This window comes from Mustela nigripes, chromosome 8 (genome assembly GCF_022355385.1).
Source record: "Mustela nigripes isolate SB6536 chromosome 8, MUSNIG.SB6536, whole genome shotgun sequence".
In the NCBI taxonomy this organism is placed as follows: domain Eukaryota; kingdom Metazoa; phylum Chordata; class Mammalia; order Carnivora; family Mustelidae; genus Mustela; species Mustela nigripes.
Window position 1 is genome coordinate 17,109,012 of NC_081564.1, and position 18,198 is coordinate 17,127,209.

General features: G+C 41.7%; 1 protein-coding gene across 1 annotated transcript in view; it reads right to left on the bottom strand.

The window, feature by feature from the left end:
• The window catches only part of CORO1C (coronin 1C), a 73,660-nt gene that overhangs the window by 40,634 nt on the left and 14,828 nt on the right, over positions 1 to 18,198 (bottom strand). The window contains exon 2 of the mRNA XM_059408619.1: positions 8,658 to 8,857. Coding sequence (XP_059264602.1) covers positions 8,658 to 8,852 — 195 coding nt within the window. The 5' untranslated portion in view covers positions 8,853 to 8,857. The remainder of the gene's footprint in view (positions 1 to 8,657; positions 8,858 to 18,198) is intronic.

The following is an 18,198-nucleotide window of genomic DNA, read 5'->3' on the forward strand; positions in this document are numbered from 1 at the left end:
AGGGCTTTTGGTAGCAGCACTTGCCTGTGTGCTCAGCACAGACTCGAGCTCCAGAAAACCAGCAAAGAGTTAAACGTTCTTTGCACTTGACTCAGTGGCTTCCCTTCACCAAATGCTCCCAGATCCCACCATTCTCTGAGCCACCAAGCAGCCAATCAAAGCAAAGGAAGGAAATTATCCTGGCCAGCTGACAGCCCCAGAGCTCTGATGGCCATATATGGTAAAAACCCTGTCAGGCCTACAAGCCGGCTGCTGTGGACATATCAGTGAACTGCAGCAGCAGCAGCAGAAGCCAGCCAAGGAAACGTACAAAGGACAGGCTGCCTGCTCATCTCCAGGGGAGGAGGACTGGGAGGGGAGGGTGGAAGCCGTCATAGGCCAGGGCACACTCTGAGTCACAACCACTCACTGTAATCAAAAATAGCCCCAGGGTACATTGTGAGGTTCCTTCTGCCAGGACTTTGTGCTCCATTGTTAACTGGGGGTGAGCAGGGTATCCCCCCTAAAAGCCCCCATAGCAAGACTGTGGAAAACAGTCACTGGGAGAAAATGAAAGGGCCCTTCTGTGGCACTTCATGTGGTAATGAGGCCGTGCAGCGCTCGTGTGGCTGGCAGCTCCAGCTCGTGACATAATTTGGAAGTCATTGTTCTGCACCTGGTGCCGTCCCCCTGCATCCCCCACCCTCCCAACCCCCGCCTTGCAGCCTTTCACCACCCATACAATTGACAGTGTAAGGTGCTCCGCGCATCAGACAGCGTCTATTTCAGGAGGCAGTGAATGGGCATCCCATGACACATCAAGACGCTGGCACTGAATAAAATTCCCTGCCCGTCACACCAAAGCGACCATGTGCCAAATGCCCACATCTGTACAAAGGGCTACTGGCATTGCTACCCTTGTCCAAACTGGAGCACTGCTTTTTGTGGGAATGAAAACCGCGTGTCAGGAGTGTGCAGTAAGGGGGAGATGCAGCCAATGCAAATCCAGCAGGTGCCGGCAGTGAGGGGGGGGGGGGGGTCACAGAGAAAAGCGCCATCGGGAGACTGCCATTCCTTTTGAACTAGTGCATGAAAGAAGGCACTTATCAGCACGGTGCCTGGCGCTTAAAGGAAGCGCTCCATAATGTGAAGTGCAGCGATTTCCTCACTGTGGCTGTCTCCTCGAGGCAGGGAACAAGTCCAGTACTTTCCAGACCTTAAGATAATTCTCAGAGCTGACAGAACCAAAGCCCTGACAAGCTAGTGTTTTTGTTATTAAGCATTCTAATGGCAGAAAAAGAAGGAATGCAAAAGATTAAGTATCAATTAGACCAGTTTCTATACATCCCCCACCCAAAAAAAACCTTTCACACTCAGTGGGGGGGAAAATGTTATTCAAAAATACACATGCACAAATCAAATACAGACCAAGAGGCCCAGGTTCTAATCCACAAAGACCCTGGAGCTCTGAGCCCGCACTCAGTCTGAGCTTTAATCCTCACACCTGCAGAACACAGGTGTGACAGCAACCCTACTCATGCAACAACTAAGACCATTTAGGAAGGGGACCCTCCAAGCACATTCTGAGGTCATTCTGGAGTCATATTCTTATGAAGATGACATGAAGTCGATGTTGCCTTTTCCTAAAGAAGACATAAGAAAGATGCTATGTGGATCCAGTTACGACAATATCCTAAAATGGAGAGTACTGCTTATTTTCTGGTTCTTCTCCATTTAATGATGAAGGAAAACACTTAATTTTGCACTATTTACACTGGAAGTGATGGAACAAAAAGGACAAAAGAAATGGTTTTTCGACCAAAAAGCGATCCTTCACCTCCTCTTAATCCCTCCAGTCGAACATTCCATTTCACCAGTTTCACTGAACGCCCATCTCTACACCCAGAAATCTTGGAATCTGAAGAGGGTATGTGGCTCCCACTTGATTCTCTGTCCTGCTGGGAACGGAGCACCTCTTCAAATTCATCAGTTTAGCAAATCAGCCGAGCTCTTCTGTTTCATCCCCAGTTCCTACGTGCAGAAGCCTGAATTCCAGCAGAACTTTTTCTGTGATGTCTTCCTTGACTTAAGAGCCTCAGTTGGAACTCATCTCTCATCACCGTGCCAGAGAACTTCATGTACACACAAAGCTCCCCATCAAAGAGATCAAAGTCAACTGTTACCAAAGCTTTTTAAGACCAAGAGCCCAACACAGGTCTTGGCACAAAGGAGGTACTCAAATATCTAAGGAATGAGTATGTGAACGAACGAATATGATTTTTTTGAAGTACTGTTTTAGAATTCATTAAGGCTTAAAGAACAATTAGCTCTTTACACATGCTCTGATAATATTACTGACAATTTTTAAAAAATAACCTTTACATGTAATAAATTCATTGCAAAACATTTTGAAGAAAGAACAGGTAATGATTAAAGTAGAAAATAAATACCACTGTCAGTCTCACCATCAGTATTAACATTCCAGACTTTTTCCCAAAAACAACATAATTTGAAGTTATACATAGGACAGTGACTATGACCTTATTAACACAATCTTTTTAGGTTATAGGATAGTATCATAGAACACAGGATAACCAAATCTTGCCATAAGACAAGACTGCTACTGTACAGAACCTCTTGCTACTGTATAGAACCTCTCAATTATTCATTTAAGATTTATTTAAAAATGTATCTGCATATATTTATTTTCTGTATAGAAAGTTTAAGATACATGCAAAGAGTGCATTTAAAAAAATGCACTCTGGGGCGCCTGGGTGGCTCAGCGGGTTAAGGCCTCTGATGCCAGGACATGATGCCAGGACCCTGGGATCGAGCCTCGCATCGGGCTCTCTGCTAGTGCAGAGCCTGCTTCTCTCTCTCTCTCTCTCTGCCTGCCTCTCTGCTTACTTGTGTTCTCTGTCAAATAAATAAATAAAATCTTAAAAAAAAAAAAAAAAAGAGTGCCTAAAACTCCCAGAAGGCCTTTAAGGTGACTGTAAGTAATTCATTTATTCGTGCATTGATGAGTCAAGTGCTATATGATGAGTCAAGTGCTATATTCTGAGAATACATGAATTAGTTATCAAATCGCTGCTTAATAATTTACCCTAAAACTTAGCTGCTTAAGACAGTAAACATTTATTGTCTCATAGTTTGGGGGTCAGGAGTTCAGAAGTATCTTATCTGGGTGGTTCTAGCTCAGGGTTCTCATGAGTGATGTGTCAGCCGGGGCCATAGGATCCAACTTTCAAGACAGCTCACTCATAGGGTTGGTCAAGCAACGCAGACGATCAGTGGAAGGTCCCGTGGACCTCTCCACAGAACTGCTCAGGTCTCCTCAAAGCAGGCTGCATCCCAGAGAGACAAAGTGGAAGCCAGCATGCTTCCAGTTCCTAGTCTCAGAAGTCACACGCCATTAATTCCACCATATCCCAGTGGTTACAGAGTTCAGCCCTGTTTAATGCAGGAGGAAACCACACTACAGCATGAACAGAAGGAGGTGAGAATCTCTGGAGGCCATCCTGAAGGTCTAGCACACAAACAGTCATCTGGTTTGCATCTTCCATGCAAGTGAATGTCAAAAGATCAAGAGAATGTAACTGTAATCATTCTCCCCTTATCTGTTAAGTGGCTACAAAAATATTACAGTACAATGGAATGATGCAGGACGTGGTACCAGCAGCATGGATAAGCAGCCAAGGGAAGCCAAAGGATGATTTTCACTGATTCAGTGAATCAGAAATAACATCTGAGTTGGATACTGAACAGTCAGAAGAGGTACTTAGAATTCTGACTGAAAGGAATCAAGATTTCTTCAATAAATATGACAGAATAACACTCTAAAGCAGCCCTTGGCAGCCCAGGTTCTATGAGAAAATTAAGTCCTAATGCTCTAAGGCAGCAAATATATATGTACTGAATTAATTTCTCTCCCACGCATCTAGAAGGCATAGCATGCCCCATCCTTGAAGAGAATTAAGAAAATATTTACTGAAATGATTTTCCGTGGGACTGAATTCTTTCACAAAACCCTAGCTGAGAAAGACTACCAGATGAGTTGGAAAGATAGCTCACAGACATAAATAAAGCCATGTCACAAATATTCCTATACTCGGTTCCAAAAACAAATGGGAGAAAAGTAACCACGTGCAAGAAGGTACTGCACAGCCATACCAGAGAAGCTAGAAGGAGAGGGGATAGTTAACCAAAAGGGCGACAGAGGACTGGCCACAACCAGCCCTCCCGAGCCCAGCGCAGAGCTACCTCAAAGGCAGTTACTGAGAGGATGAAGTCAGCCATAGTTCCAACAGCCCAAAGTAAGAATCGTCAAGGGAGGAAGGGAGAAAGCAATTAGGGAAGATGGGAGCCCTCCGATTTGTACCCTCCACCTAAGGACTGTTAAGAGATCAAGAGCACAGAATTCTAATTAATTCCCCCCACCCTTGTTTTAAGTTAGGATTTACACGTTCCCTGTAATTTGAAGCTTTAGTGTGTATGTGCACACACGCACACACATGCACCTTCCCACAAACACTGGTGTGTATGAGCCACCAGGGTTCACGACAGGGATGGGAACGCCTTATCCCACATCACCAGTCGGCTACTCCACACAGGAGAGGCTTGTTCGTGCCCACACGGTACAGCGCACAGGGAGCTGAAACCTGTATGCTCTTGATACAAGGCAGCTTGCGTAATCGTGGGGCGAAAAACCCTTACAGCCAAAACCACAAAGCAAACTTCTGTTCTGCAAGACTGCTATTATTCATCCTCTGAAAGACCAAATAATAAGAAAATGTATAAAGCCACACCTTGAAAGTCATGACAGCATGGCATGCCATAGCTTGATGAGAGCATTGCGAAAGAGATCCTGCACCACGTGTGCTAATCTACACCACCCCACCTCAGGGCTGAGTACCTTCTGTAGTCCTCTAGCAGGGACCTCCTACAATCCCACTTTCCCTAATAAAACCTTAACAAAAACCTCATAAACCCACATCCATTCCTAAGCTTGCCTCTTGCTATGTATGTGTTTTAATGTATTTATCCCTACTACTCTTCACACTTAAGTCCGCAGAGATCACAATTTTCCCAGAAACTAACCACAAACCTCAGGAAGTAGCAATAAGAAGCCCTATTTGCTGCCGACACTAACCAGCTTTGAAGAGAAATTCATGGAAGGCTATGTTTTTAAATAGGAACCTTTGTGGAAGAGTCATAATAAGTCTTAAGATCAGTACATGCATATTCGGTATTAATATGAACAGAGAGCCCAAAAAGCACCACCAAAACTCACCTGCCTGCTTATAACCACAAAAAAAAGGGGCTGGGGGGGCATTAACAGAAGTCTCTGAGGTAGTTATTAAAAACCATACCCATCTCCTACAATTCATGTTTAGAGGAATCCCAGACCACTGACAACACATACTGGAGCCCAAATGTATTGGGCTCCCAAGAGCATCATTTCATGTGATCTTAATTTCAAGTATCGCTTCACACTATATGTAAGAATTTGGTTGTTTTTAGATTTAAACAAAAGCAGCACCTCATTATAAAACTATTTCAAAGTTGTCCCAAGACTGAAGTTGTAGCAAGGAAAGAGTGACAAATCCATGTCCTATTACAAGTCTGTGACTGAGCCAAGCCAGTGTTCTTCCTCTATGCCACACTGACCCTCAGGGCTAAAATACAGACACTGTAATACACAAAATCCCACATAGTACCTGTGAACCCATCAATTATAAAAGTCATTAATACCAAGTACTGGCCTTATTTCCGATGGCTGGGCTTAGTTTATGCCAATGTCACCTCCACCAAAACAAATTAGTATTTAAGGAGCAAAGCCACACAGACCGTATTAAAGTCTGGGAAAATGACTCTTGAGGCTCCTCCAAAAACTAACACTTCTTCCAAACATGGCAATTTTTAAAGCAACTTACTCTACCTTAATTCCTATACAACTGGTAAAAGAACAAAATACTAATGCAAGTGAAAAATCATAAAAACCAGTTCACTTAGGAACTGCATATAGGTCTCCCTTAAATTACATAAATGAAACTCAAAGCTTCCCGTGGTTTGTAAAAGCAAAGATATGGCCACACAGCCTTATGTGGATGTGGAACTTCAAGACTATGTGAACTGAGAGGAAGATTAACCGTTTAAAAGTTTGGGCTTAATTGGCTTGTCCCATTTCTTGGAAGCTAAATAAGCAAATAAATTAGTCATTCTTAAATAGATCTCTCACTCTATAAAAAGGGAGAATAAAAACTCAAACTCCAAAATACATCATGGTGCTCCGCTGCCTGATCTCAGCTAAGGTAGCCTCTCAGATGGGCACCACAGACCAACCACACACAGCTGACGTTGAATTCAAACTCCCGCTCTACATCAGGTAAGCAGTGGTAATACTGTAATACATTATTTGCCACTAAACATTAATTTTCTCCACAAAATAAAGCTGAGTAGAAAATTAAAATTTCAACTGAATGAAAAGAGTCTCCTTTAAAATGTAATCAACAGGGCACCTGGTGGCTCAGTGGGTTAAGCCTCTGCCTTTGGCTCAGGTCATGATCTCCGGGTCATGGGATCGAGTCCCACATCGGGCTCTCCACTTGGCAGGGAGCCTGCTTCCTCCTCTCTCTCCGCCTGCCTCTCTACCTTCTTGTGATCTGTCTGTCAAGTAAATAAATAAAATCTTAAAAATAAAATAATAAAATAAAATGTAATCAACAACTCTGTCAGTAAGAAGGTACATGTGGAAACACTAATCAAATCTGTTCCCTAAAGGCATCCATCTACTATTTCTGTAGTGAGACGGTCCTATTGTGTAATATCACATCATTCTGGCCACTAAAGTAAAAATCAGATGTTAAAATAAGTCAGTCATGAGGATCTGAGAGAAAGTAAAGTATAGAGGAATTAGAAGTTTTCCTAGTGAGAATTTTCCCTAGGAAAAAACATCAAAATAGAATGGGAAACAATACTTTGACAGAAATTCACTTTACTGTAACCACTTTCCAAATCACCCAGGCCATCATAATGACTACCCCTAATATACATGGCTCAGACTCATGGAGACCCAAGGTTCTCAGCAGAGTAGAAACAGCTGTAATGTGACCCAACACCTGCATCCTCACCAGTCCTGAGCCCTTATCATTAGAACTCAGGAGTCACCAAGCTTATTTTCCTCCTAGAACCCAACCAGAAAATAACTCTTTGCAGGCTCGCTTGCTCTCTCCATGCCCACCCTCCCAACGCCCCACTTATCTGCAGTCCTGGGATTTCCTGTTAAAGCAAGTACAGAGAGCCCTCTACAATATTCAAGAACAATCAAAAATTCACAAATCTCCTATCTTTCCCCCCATATTGGAGAGGGCTCCCTGAAGGGATTAAGGTCAGGAGACTGGGAAGCCCAGTAAGGCTGAAGGTCACACATAACAACTTTCAGTAAAGATCCTTTATTTCTACCACTTACTTGCACTGCTTAGATTCTATGCTGAAACTCAGTCTTGTCCAGACTTAAAACCCCCATTGCTTGTAACATTTTCTTAAGGTCTCATCCCATTTATCATTCAAAACACCAAAAAGTCTCCATCCTCATGACCTCACAGGAGGAGGAGGAGAAGGAAAAGAAAGGAGGAAAAGAAAGGATGAGAAGAAGAAGAAGAAGATTAACTTAAAATTTTCTGCTCAGGGGCAGGTGGGTGGCTCAGTGAGTTGAGCATCAGAATCTTGATTTTTCGACTCGGATTATGATCTCAGGGTTGTGAGATCAATTCCTACAGCAGGGTCTGCACTGGGTGTGGAGTCTGCTTGAGATTTTCTCTCTCTCCCCCTTCCTCTGCTCTTCCCCCTGCTTGCACACCTGCTCTCTCTCAAATAAAATCTTTTTTTTTTTTAAAGATTTTATTTATTTGTCAGAGAGAGAGAGAGAGAGCAAGCACAGGCAGACAGTGGCAGGCAGTCAGAGGGAGAAGCAGGCTCCCTGCGGAGCAAGGAGCCTGATGTGGGACTCGATCCCAGGGCACTGGGATCATGACCTGAGCCGAAGGCAGCTGCTTAACCAACTGAGCCACCCAGGCGTCCCTAAAATCTTTTTTTTTTTAATTTCTGCTTCTTTTAGGTGCAAATGGGTGGCTCAGCCGGTTGAGCAGCTGCCTTTGGCTCGGGTCATGGTCCCAGGATCCTGGGATCGAGCCCTACATCAGGTTCCCTGCTCAGCAGAAAGCCTGCTTCCCCCTCTCCCCCTGCCTGTCGCTCTGCCTACTTGTGATCTCTCTCTGTGTCAAATAAATAAATAAAATCTTAAAAAAAAAAAAAAAAAAATTCTCCTTCTTTTAAAAATTGCACTTTTTGAAAAAACTTCTGTAAAAAATGCATGATTACTAATCAAATCATAAAATGCCTGTGCCTGCCCATGCTCACAGCATTGTTAAAATAATCTCTTCATCCAGAGAAGGCATACCCAAAATAGAGTTTATCATTTTGTTTGATGATTCTGTTAAGAAAAAAACTGATGTAGTTAGTGAAGTGTGTGGAATAAGCCTCAGTTATATCAGAGTCTAATGGTCTCCACAGTCACACAATTCTTAGTGAACTATCAATCCTCCACGTCACTCTATTATGAAATAAATCAAGATTACCAGAGGGTGCCTCAGAGAGTAGAAAATCAGATTACTTACCTTGTGCAAAGGGAGCACAAGGAACGCTCCTCCCCCACTCGCTTCTATGATAATGGCAACAAATCTGGGATTGACAGCGCAAAAGGAACTATCCCAGGTCACTCGAGAAACCCGGATGTCATCATAACACTGGTCGTTTTTTACCGCTTGTCCAAATACATGCCGAAACTTGCTCTGTCGTACCACTCGCCTCATTGTGTCTGTGGAAGAGCAAAAAGTACATTAAAATCCAAACAGAGAGAAAAAAAAAAAAATCAGAATATGGCATTTTTGTCTGCTCTCCTAAAAAGTAGCCAAATAGCAAACCCAAATTTCCTTGAGTAGCACATACTCAGAGAAAACAAAATGCGTCAGGGAAAGAATTACAAAGAAATGAAAAATTCCTAACTCAAGATCCAGAAACAGCTCATCAGTTTTAATTTCAGGAGAAAGATCAAGGCAAAGAATGAGGGAAAATTAGCCTTTCAGAGTTGGGTAGGAATTGGAAGAGAATTCACTCCAACCTTTTCCTTTCATTGCTAAGGAAACTCCAAAGAGAAGTCATCTGGTGAATCTGAAGTTAATGCAAATCCCCCAAAAGTTATGATACTGTGGCTTTTTCCTCAGTGTGCCAAGGTGATTTTTCAGTTTTAAGCATTTTTCCCAGACATCAGCTCTCTCACTGAGGACTGTGCCCTAAGACCAGTTATGTGTAGTGGCAAATTCAAGAAACATAAGCAACCATCCTTGTCTTCAAAAGCCTTCCAACATAGGAAGAGTATCAGAGCACCTTAAAACAGGACTTCTGGTCCTAAGTGCTAACAGGAGTTTTACCAAGGCGCCAGACAGGTCAAAAGCCAGAGCCTAGGAAAGAACAGCAAAGGTTTAAACAGAAAGCAATGTGATAAAAGTGCTATTCAGAATGACAAAAGGTCTAACAGTAGCACAGGACATATTAGATGGGAAGAAGCTATAAGCAAGGTGCTGGCTGAACTGTGGCAGTAAACAAGCCTGAGAAAGTTCCAGAATGATGGTAGCAGTAGTAGTCAGACAAAGGAAAGGAAAAACTCAGGGAGGGGAAATGGACAGGTTTTCATGTCAGAACTGATCATTCACCACAGCCACTTCCCAAGTAACCAGGGGACTTGGAAAAGGGGAAGTGATGCCAAGCTGGTGTTCCTGGGCTTCCTCATAGATCACTTCAGACTCCACATTCCACTAGGTATCCCAGAGACATGTGCACTGAAAGCTTCGTGCATTAGGATCACAAGGCCTCACCTGATACAGGTTCCCTAGGCTGCAGCCAATATAATTTTCCTGTTTGCTAATATGCAGGGCATTCTGTTCATATTGGCTAGGACAGAAGGAGAAAACATGAGAGGAAATGGAACACTGTCAAACCTGACAACTCAGCTGAAAACCAGCACCCCGATCACCATGCATAGGAAGGTTAACACCTGTCTACTCATGCCAAATGGGACACATGGTGGGCTGCTGCTAATTCCTTCCCTCTGATTCTCTTCCTCATGGCTCTGGGCCCACTGCTAAATGCAGAGAAAGATCATTTATACTTGCCAGAGCCTCCTTCTACCCTTCCAAGGCATGTGCAAAAGTGGCCTCTTTCCAAGTCTAGGGCATGTGGCTGGGCTGAGGCAACAAACCCTTGGCAGGCAACTGAGCACCCGTGTTCCTCAGCCCAGCTGTTGCCAGAACTTTCCAGCTGACTACCAGGACCATACATTTAGAGCATTTGGTAGAGGAGATGGCAAAGGATTTGCTTCCACTTGGCCAGAGTCTGTCATTTGTGGAATAGCGTGAGTATTTCTCAAGTATGAATAGGTAAGACAGCTTCCATGAGCTGGTGAGAACCAAAAGAAAATCACATCCATACAGAAGTCAATGTACAGCCAGATGGTCTCTGGATCCATTTCCCTATATAGCCATCTGCACAAGTTAGCAAAAGCTAAACTCCCCACTGGTACCTTCCAGCAAATGTTTCAACAGTAAGTTAACAGAGAAGAAAGGAAGGATTGCACCATATTTCAAAGAGTTATTATTGTTCATGTATGAAGTTTTTACAGATTCAAAACATAAAAATCCCAGTAGAAAGTTATACAAAGGACATGAAGAGGTAATTTACAAAAGAAATATACTTATCTCCACCCCTTCCTGAAATCCTAATAAAATGCCAGTAAAGGAAGGAAAGTAGGTAACACCAAGGATAGGACAAAGAACACTGGAAAGAAGCCTACGAAAGAGCAAATGTGGGGGTGCCTGGCTGAAGAGTAAATGTGACAAGAAAATCTGGGAAGAGAGAAAGCGATCACGCACATGTAATGACTGAAGTGTGAATGTTCTCCATTCAGCTGAGGGCCTCAGAAGGAGAGGCTCACAAAAGGATGCCTGCCCAAGCTCACAGTGAAATCCCAGAGCACTCAGAGGAATAGCTGTGTTATCTCTGAAGACAGGGATGTGGAAAACAGGCTGCAGAGAAAATTGAGTGAAAGCCTAAATTAAGAGCAGCTAGACACTCAGATACCCTCCTCCAGTGCTGCACAGTAAGGGGACTGCCCCATGCCAGCCTCAGCAGAAGCCAGGCTGCAGGCCCTGGGTAAAACATCAGCAAGCACAGGTGAGCACAGGTATGAGCAAGCACCACCTACAACCTGGGTCTGTACAGCAGGTTCCCGGCCTTTGTTCTTAGGCTCCTGGAACACCAGCTGACAAGTCTGGGTACTACCCATCCCACTGTACAGATGAGACCTCATCTCCCTCTGTGAGCTCCACCACTCAATCAGCCCCTCCAACCGCACAAGGACATCTGAGGAGGGCCTTTAACTTAAAAAAGAGAAGCAACGTTCCCTCTTTACTCAAATAGGCTAGACACCATCTAATCTCACCAACAATATGAATATAAATATATAAAGTGCTTTGAATGTCCTCAGTGAAAGACATTATGCAAATCTGCTGGCTGACATCTGTACTAAAATACCTTTAGAAATCATTTCTGTATTACGCATGGTGACAACTTACTTTCATCCTAACCACAGGAGTCAGAATGATACACAGGTTCTTTTGCTCCAACCATGGAGAAGAGTGTTAGCTACACAGCAGAGTCAGTGAGAAAAGGCAGTACTTCCAGAGCTCTATGCTGATGGAAGCCACATCTGTCCAAGTGGAACTTGAGGGACAGTATGAGCCCATTTACAATCAAGGTTGAACCTGACCTGGGGTCAGCTGTCCACACATGGCACAGCTGCTTTTGCTGAGTACTACAGAGAAAAGCAATCAGAGGGCAGGCTCCAGAGTCAGACAGCCCTTTGAGTGAGAGGCACAGGTCCATCATTTACTTCCTGGCCAAGGTTCAACAGGGCAAGTCAGTGTCAGATTCTCAATCTGAAAATGGGTGCAACACATATGAAGCTGAAGTTATTATTAAATGAACACTTGGTATGAGGATTGTAGGAGGAGATTAATATGTCAGAGCACCTTGTATGGTTAGAAACACATAACTACGCAGTCAATGTCAGCTATTGTTACTATCCTAGAACTTGACATAAAGTCATTCAGATTAAGATCCTAGTTTTGCCACTTATTAGCAAATTATTTAATCTTTCTGAGCTTCAGTTTCCTCTTCTATAAAATAAAGGGATTGATACCTATAATAATTAAAAGCATCATCTGGGGCGCCTGGGTGGCTCAGTGGGTTAAGATGCTGCCTTCAGCTCGGGTCATGATCTCAGGGTCCTGGGTTCAAGTCCCGCATCAGGCTCTCTGCTCAGCAGGGAGCCTGCTTCCCTCTCTCTCTCTGCCTGCCTTTCTGTCTACTTGTGATCTCTCTCTCTGTCAAATAAATAAATAAAATCTTTTAAAAAATAAAAGCACCACCTGACAAAGCCTAGGTCCAGATGGTTTCATCACTGAAGCCTATCAAATATTTACAGAATTAACACCAATTCTTCACATATTCCTCCAAAGAACAGAACACCTCCAAAACTAATTTTGTGAGGGCAGTATTACTCTAATACCAAAATCAATGAAAGATATCACAAGAAAACTACATCAAGGTCCCGTAAATACAGGGCAAGCCTCTGCCTTCAGCTCAGATCATGATCCCAGGATCCTGGGACAGAGACCCGCATCAGGCTCTCTGCTCGACAAGGAGCCTGCTTCCCCCTCTCTGTCTGCCTGTCTCTATGCCTACTTGTGATCGCTCTCTGTCAAATAAATGAATAAAATCCTTAAAAAAAAAAAAAAAGTCTCATGAACACAGATGCAAAACCCTCAGCAAAATACTGCAGAATACAGCAAAATACAGCAGACCTAATCTAGCAACCTATAAAAAGGATTATATACCATGACCAAGTGGGACTTGCCCTAGAAATGCAAGGTAGGGTCAACATCTGAAAATCAAATAATGTAACATATCAATCAAATAAAAACAAACACTGTACAATCATCTCACACAGAAAAAGCATTGGACAAAATCCAACACTTTCCTGATAAAAACACTTGACAAAGTAGGAATATAAGGAAATTTCCTCAAACTTATTAAAACAAACAAACAAACAAAAAAAAACAAGACAAAACCCAGAGGTAACACAATATTCAATGATGAAAGATGCCTTCTCTCCAAAATGGAAAACCAGACAAGGATGTCTACTTTTGCCATTTCTATGCAGTGATGTGCTACAGGTTCTAGCCAGGGTAATAAGAAAAGAAAAAGAAATAAAGGCATTCAGATTGAAAAGGAAGAAATGAAACTATCTCTGAACAAAGATGACATGCATGATCTTACATACAGAAAATCCTAAATCTACTAAAAAACTATTTGAGTAAGTTCAGCAAGGTTGCAGGATAAGAGATCAATACATAAGAATCAATTGTATTTTTATACACTCTTAGCAATCTGAAAATGAAATTAAGGAAACAATTCCATTCACAACAGTATCAGAAAGAATAAAAGAATAAAATACTTAGGAAGTATGTGAAAAACTCCAAGACACTGCTGAAATAAATTAGGAAGACCACAATTAAATGGAAAGACATCCAATCCAGTATTGATGGGTCAGAATACTTAACATTAACATAACAATACTCCCGGGAAGCCTGGCTGGCTCAGTTGATAGAGCGAAGGATTATGAGTTCAAGCCCCCACAGTAGGCATGGAGCCTACTAAAAGGAAAAAAAAAAAAGTAACACTCCCCCAACTGATCAATAGATTTAATGCAATCCCTATCAAAATCTCAGCTGACAGGGTGCCACAAAGATTTCTGATGAGTTGATAATATACTGTTTTTGCTTCAAAAAAAAAAATCTAAAAGCTAACTACAGATATTCACAATATTTAACAGCTCATCTAAGAAAACAAAAAAAATTTTTCTTTACATGTTGGGTGATCATCTTAACCAAGAACAAGCTGTTAAAAATGAAGTCTAGGGCGCCTGGGTGGCTCAGTGGGTTAAGCCGCTGCTTTCAGCTCAGGTCATGATCTCAGGGTCCTGGGATCGAGTCCCACATCGGGCTCTCTGCTCAGCAGGGGGCCTGCTTCCCTTCCTCTCTCTCTGCCTGCTTCTCTGCCTACTTGTGATCTCTGTCTGTCAAATAAATAAATAAATAAAATCTTTAAAAAAAAAAATGAAGTCTATCTCTGTGGCTTAGGGACTTATTTTATCTTTTAAAGATTTTATTTTTAAAAGGAATCTCCATACCCAACATGGGGCTTGAACTCACAACTCTTATGATCAAGAGTTGCATGCTGTATGTATTGAGCCAGCAGGTGTCCCAAACTTACTTTTTAAGTGTCAGAGGAAAGTTTGCAAAAAGTCATACTCAGAATAAAACTTGCCATCTTACAGTCAGTGATTAATCCTTAACCTCTAGGGGAGTGTAAAGTCTCAATTAAGGTACTGCCAAGTTATACCTAGAAAATTTTTTCATAGGCCATATAAGAAATGTGTTGGGTGGGGCACCTGGGTGGCTCAGTGGGTTAAAGTCTCTGCCTTCAGCTCAGGTCGTGATCCCAGGGTCCTGGGGTCGAGCCCCACATCAGGATCTCTGCTCAGCAGCGAGCCTGCTTCCCTGTCTCTCTCTCTGCCTGCCTCTCTTGCCTACTTGTGATTTCTGTCTGTCAAATAAATAATAAATAAATAAATAAAAATAAAATGTGTTGGGTGTTAGATGAAAAAATGTAGACAAGACAGGGTGTTTATACTGTAATGGTACCAAATGAAATACACTCAAAACACCTGAGTAAATATTACTATATTTTCTCTATTCTGTCTACTTCCATCCATCTCATAAAAAATGATCACAATTTTGACATTTTCCTGTTTATTGAGAAGTTATCTGTTTAAAGATTCCAGCAGATGTATTTCTATGGTTCATATGAAAGGAAACACATCCTGCTAGGAACACATACAGGAAAACCCCTACTAGTAGCAAAATCCTGCCCAGCACATTTGCTGAGACTCTTCCAGAGCATCAATTACCCCAGTGCTCACAGAGTGTTCCTTTGCCAGCAGCAACCACAGAAGACTCCAGAATGTCCCAAAAGGGAAAGAACATGTTCCCTCTAAGTTGTTGCTTTAATGGCAGGCACTTTTCAATGTGGGAGAGATCGAATGCATTATTTAAAAGAAAATGACAAGTAAGATCGCAGATGAGGAAACAAATGTCCTAAAAACAGCTATTTAAATGGCAATACAAATAGTTAAAATTGCTTTTAGGGAGCTGGAAATGGAATATGTAAGCCTATGTAGAACAGACATTCACAAAAGAGCAGAGACGCAAAGCAAATATGGGAGATGCTCCGATTAAATACAAAAATTCAACATTCACCAATTGTGGATATGAGATGACCGAGGTGTTTTGAATTTTCTTAAATAAAATCTACCAGTGACACCTGAATGCATCTAACAAATCATTTTAACTGCAGCCAATTCTTAACAGATTCATAAATGACACATTCCAAGAAAAAAATATGCCAAAATTTACCTACTTGAACAGAAGTTGTTTTAAAAAAGAAGGAAAAAGACCACATGCAACATTTCCTACAAAGCACAAAAGAAAGTCAGATACACAACAGAACTCATACACGGCAGCTATGGCTGAAAGAGATGTGGACTCCACTGACGACACTGAGGTGCTGGGGAAAAAAAAACCCACCGTTTCCCCCCCCCCTAGAAAAACAGCTGACCACTTAAGACAACGGACTCCAAGTACGCAACAGCCTTGATGTTGGTTCAAATTTATTATGACATCAAGAACAAAGGGGGAAATTCACCCTCATTCCTGCCTTCCAAGTAGTTTCCTCCCATTACCATTATTCATACAGATAATAGGCAAAATACCAAGAAGGAGGCATCAATTACAAATGTACTTTGTTTCAATTCAGTAACCCATTATCATTTTAGTTTTTAAACCTTTCCAGGAAAGAACAATAAGAAAACACAAGATCCACCAAGAAGCATCCAGGCTCAGTCCTCACAGAAGCCTGGAGTGGAAAATGTTCCAAAGCTCATCAATTCCAGGCCCTTCATTTTCGGTACAGATACATTATGCGACTTGCCCAAAGATAAAAGACTTCTAGAGAGACACAATGACCCTGAACCACAAAATACAGAGCAGTTCAACTTTCTGCCCCCTGAAGTTTCATACTTTTTCAATGATAAACTCCCCATCACACATACAATTTGGCTTTCCCACGTCAGCCAATATGCCACTCAGGGCTCTTCTGTGGCAGCGCTGCCTCAACAGTTCACAGTTCCACTTGGCCTGCTTGTGCGATTTTTAAATATGAAATCGCATTTTGCTCACATTTTATAAAAATATAGAAACTGGCTGTAAACATTCAAAGACTGAGAGACAAACAGCTTTAAATAGGCCAAAAGAAGCCAATCTTTACTTCCAACTGAAAACCCTTAGGCTTAATGCCAGAGGACTATGCACTTTTTTGTCTAAGAAAAATGCACAAAAGGACACGCATAAAAAGCTAGAAATCTATATATCAAGGGCAATTTCTAAAAGGCAAGGTATAGTGAACAGGTTTATACTTCCTAAAGCTTTCTAAGAACTCCTACTTTTACCTTTTGCAATTCTGTAGTCATTTTATGAAGCTGTTAGAGAAAGAAGCGAAGGACCCCTGATGGTGACATAAACACTCACTGACTGATGATCTGGAGTAGAATGGGAAGCTATGAAAATGACTGCTAAAAATGAGGTCTGACAAGAAGTGAAATGAGCTACAGAACATAAATCAAATCACCACAAGGTACACTTCAAACATCTCACAATCTCATGTCAACTATACCTCAATAAAGCCAAAACTTTAAAAATAAAATCAGCATATGAACAGCAAAATAGCAACATATAAAGATCCTAAATACAAAAAATAAAAATCTAAATAAATAAAATCTTTAAAAATAAAAAATAAAAATAAAAATAAATAAAAATCTTCAAATTAACTCTCGCACTTGAATTAAAGAGAGACCCTTTATCAACTAAATGATGCCCTAATAGGACCTCTAACTCACTTAAAATATAATAAATAATGACATTACAGAAATTTTACAGGTGCTAAAACATGAGATTTTAAGGTATTAGGGGTCATCTCCAGCTCTTCAACAACAGAAGTATATTTTTGTTACTGCACTACCAAAATAAGAGCAGATTTTTTTCCTATGGTCATGTGCAAGGATGACATGTTTACTATCCCTCATATTTTCTCAATTTGCTGCTTATCACCAGCATCTCCATAAACACAACCACCTCTCCCTATCCCTGGAGCTTTGAAAAAAGAATTGCATAAGAAACCTCCCTCACAGAGACAGAGAGGCATGCAGAGAACGCTGCCCAGAGAACACTGCAGATCGGAATCAGAGCCTATACCATCTCCCTCAAGCGTACCACAGGAGACTAGTCTCAGAAGCTGAACCTCTTCTCATCAAAGAGCCAAATTAGTCCCAAGAGTTCTCCTATCAACTGCAGAACTTTTACAGACATGACTGACCCAGCAATCTCACTTAAAAATTAATGATGAATGTGTTTCAAAATACTCTTTCTGTACCGATGACCTACTTCTCTTATCAACAACTGGTGAAAAGCACACTGTATGACTGTTCAAACTTGCTAAGTCTGTTTCTCGCACTTAGTCAGATGGAGTTACTCTTGGGATAAAATTTTAGTAATTCTTTATCACTATACTTGTACCAGGAAACAAAATTACTGGATTCCCAGGTCTTTGGGAGTTTTTTTAAAAGACATTTTTATGAAGATTTTCGTAAGCGTAGGCACAGACAAAACGAGCAATGTCAAAAAAACAAAGTAATCACCTTTCACGGAAAAATCTGTCTTCCCTTTTTAATACCCTATACCCTGGGCAGTGACAAAACATATACTTTTGACAATGCTTTAAGGGAACAGCCAGATAGAGTAGGAAGTCACTTAACCATTAAATCATTTTTGTCCTATGGTTGTTGGTTTCTTCATCTACAAAACAGACGACTAGCATATTATTCTAGGGCGCCTACTGTAATCTGAAGCCTACAAATCAATACGAAAT